Below are 1,171 nucleotides of genomic sequence, written 5' to 3'. Positions count from 1 at the left end.
GGGGAGAGGCCGTATAAATGCTGTGAGTGTGGGAAAGCCTTCTGTCACAGCTCACACCTTATTAGCCATCAGAGAATCCACACAGGAGAGAGGCCCTACGAATGCAGTGAGTGTGGGAAAACCTTCATTCGCAGCTCGCACCTTATTAGGCATCAGAGAATTCACACAGGAGAGAGGCCCTATGAAAGCAGTGAGTGTGGGAATACCTTCTCTTAGCACTCAGCCCATGTAGCCATCAGAGAATCTGCAAGGGAGATCAACACCATAAAAACCTCTAGGGCTATCAGTACTTTTTTTTCTTTAATACTTTTTCTGATTCCCACGTAGTAACTTTTAAAGCTGTTTGAACTATTTGCAGCACTGTTATCCCTCAGCTTGTCCAGATGAGTGGCCCATATTTCCTTTTGCAGTTCGCCCAGATTTGAAGTGGGCCCCTTTGTCCTATCAACTCCCTTGTCCCGTGAGTAATTCGAGTGTACCCTTCCTATCAGGAGCCAGGGAGCATCACATTTATATCATTCCTCCTATTACAAAGTTATTGTTAGAGTAACCAATGATACAGATTGTATAATTGCCAGTTGTTCTCACGTTGCTCTTGGTTGTGCTGAAGAGCAGTTATATTGGGACCTTTTCAAATTATATTTAAATGAAGAGGAGCAGGGGCAGGAAAAAAAAGGTGTCATTTCAGCCTCTGTGACACTGGAAGGAGACGGGGTGACTCAGAGATTCCTTCCTTCCCGTAACTATACAACTGTTACCTTTTCTATGAGCTATGCAGAGTTTATCTTCATCACATTCTATCCATCCACTTCTCAAAGTGTCGTGTAATGAAGCGTTCTCCGTTGTCTATGCATGGAGATGATGCTTTGAGTTCTTTAATCCTATACCAGAATTGCTGTGACTGGAGATGAAAGTATCAAAGACCTGGAAGGGGAATTCAAATGGATCCCAAACACAGTGTGATCATTTGGAGTTTAAATCCCAGGTTCCATCTATTGGTAAAGCCACTTCTGGCAAGGTGGCCATTCTGTCCCCCATTATGGGGATGCTAGGATACTAAACATTTTGTAAATAGCATAACTGACTATTGAGACAGTGCTCAGTGAAGCTGGTTGGAATGGATCACAGGAGAAAGTGATAAGGAGAAATCTGTTGTCCTGATTCTGAATAA

General features: G+C 43.2%; 1 protein-coding gene across 2 annotated transcripts in view; it reads left to right on the top strand.

Annotated features, from left to right (window-relative positions):
- The window catches only part of LOC113408643 (zinc finger protein 135-like), a 2,633-nt gene extending 1,468 nt beyond the window's left edge, over window positions 1-1,165 (top strand). For both annotated transcript variants that reach the window (XM_026662000.2, XM_026661999.2), the window contains exon 2: window positions 1-1,165. This exon is cut by the window's left edge. In XM_026662000.2, coding sequence (XP_026517785.1) covers window positions 1-216 — 216 coding nt within the window. In that variant the 3' untranslated portion in view covers window positions 217-1,165.
- Window positions 1,166-1,171: the final 6 nt, after the last annotated feature.

Source organism: Terrapene carolina, unplaced genomic scaffold, assembly GCF_002925995.2.
Source record: "Terrapene carolina triunguis isolate 2854851 unplaced genomic scaffold, T_m_triunguis-2.0 Scaffold21090, whole genome shotgun sequence".
Classification (NCBI taxonomy): Eukaryota; Metazoa; Chordata; order Testudines; family Emydidae; genus Terrapene; species Terrapene triunguis.
Note: the sequence above shows the minus strand (reverse complement) of the source record. Positions and strands in the feature narration are given on the sequence as shown.